We start from the raw sequence: 1,243 nt of genomic DNA, 5'->3' as shown, positions 1-1,243 counted from the left end.
CGGGTGGAGATTTTGATATTACAAGGAGGTCAAGGTAACTGTCCTCACTGCATGAGTCAACTCCATCATCCACATGCACAGGGATGATTCGGGGGCTAAGCTCCAAGTGGGCCTGCCCAAGGGCCGGGTTTACATTTTGTTGAATGTTTTCTGTGTCCATCAGAAGAGACTGTGTCCATAGGGTGTTTTGCCAGAAGGAAAAGATAAGAGAGAAAAAAGAGGTTAAGTAAAGTGAGAGATGCTGGTCAGTGTGTACAAGCAGGTAAGCAGTATAGGTCAGTTCTTGGAGTCTGCCTGGTGACAGTAACTGCCTCACATCGTAGGTACCATTATGAACACTGCCAATGGCCACTGGATCACTCTGGTATTTATTGCAGAGACAGCTGACCTTCTGGGATGTGGCTCTAGAATTCTCTCAGGAAGAATGGGAATGCCTGAACCACAGTCAGCGGAAACTGTATGCGGATGTGATACTGGAGACCTATGGGCACCTCCTCTTCTTGGGTGAGGATCACTCCTTCCAGATTTCAAAACCGCACTCAGATGTTTTGTTCAGTCCTTTGAAGACTCTTACTTGGAAGCTCCTCTTTGCACGACTGGTATCCAGATCCCTGCAGTAAGGGAAGAATGTTGGGATTTGTAGATGTAGGGAAATACCTCATGGGGATTCCTTTTCAGCTTCAGCCTCCCTTTTTGTCAGGTGCCACCATCATAACTGTAAATTCATAGCAATTCTAAATGCTGAGTGGCATAGGATGGTACTGCCCATATCTCAAAGTCCAGTTTTTCCTGCTTGTTGTATAGGTGTCCTTGGATGGGAGGTCATGATGGGAGTATTTGTACCTCCTCCTGCAAGTACTGAAGAGGCTCCCTCTGTGGAAACAGCGTTTGGGAAGTCATTTTTTAGAATTCTCCCATGTCTTCTCTTGTCTACTGAGTACAATACTGGGTTGAAAGGTAGAATGTCCAGCAATAATTATACTCCTTTCTGATAAACAGGTCTCCTTGTATTGAATCCAGACCTGGTCATCTTTCTGGAGCACGAGGAGCTGTGGGGTGTGAAGAGACAGGAGACAGTAGCCTCACACCCAGGTAGGTGGGAAGGGAGCAGACGACGAGGTGAGGTGCCAGTGTGAAGGAGGAAGACAGAACTTGAAGTGGAGTTCAAGGAGCTGTCCTTGAATGGAAAATCGTTTGTGAAGCTCACAGAGGGACCTCTGCTATCTGATACGTTATGTTCTTT

The 1,243-nt window shown here is 46.7% G+C and overlaps 1 protein-coding gene across 1 annotated transcript; it reads left to right on the top strand.

Annotated features, from left to right (window-relative positions):
- The first annotated feature begins 238 nt into the window (after positions 1–238).
- LOC115285296 (putative protein ZNF720) lies at positions 239–1,197 on the top strand. Its single transcript, XM_029931596.1, has 3 exons — positions 239–262; positions 378–504; positions 1,000–1,197. The coding sequence occupies exons 1-3, from the start codon at positions 239–241 to the stop codon at positions 1,134–1,136; spliced, it is 288 nt and encodes a 95-aa protein (XP_029787456.1). The 3' UTR covers positions 1,137–1,197.
- Positions 1,198–1,243: the final 46 nt, after the last annotated feature.

This window comes from Suricata suricatta, unplaced genomic scaffold, assembly GCF_006229205.1.
Source record: "Suricata suricatta isolate VVHF042 unplaced genomic scaffold, meerkat_22Aug2017_6uvM2_HiC HiC_scaffold_6895, whole genome shotgun sequence".
Lineage (NCBI taxonomy): Eukaryota > Metazoa > Chordata > Mammalia > Carnivora > Herpestidae > Suricata > Suricata suricatta.
Note: the sequence above shows the minus strand (reverse complement) of the source record. Positions and strands in the feature narration are given on the sequence as shown.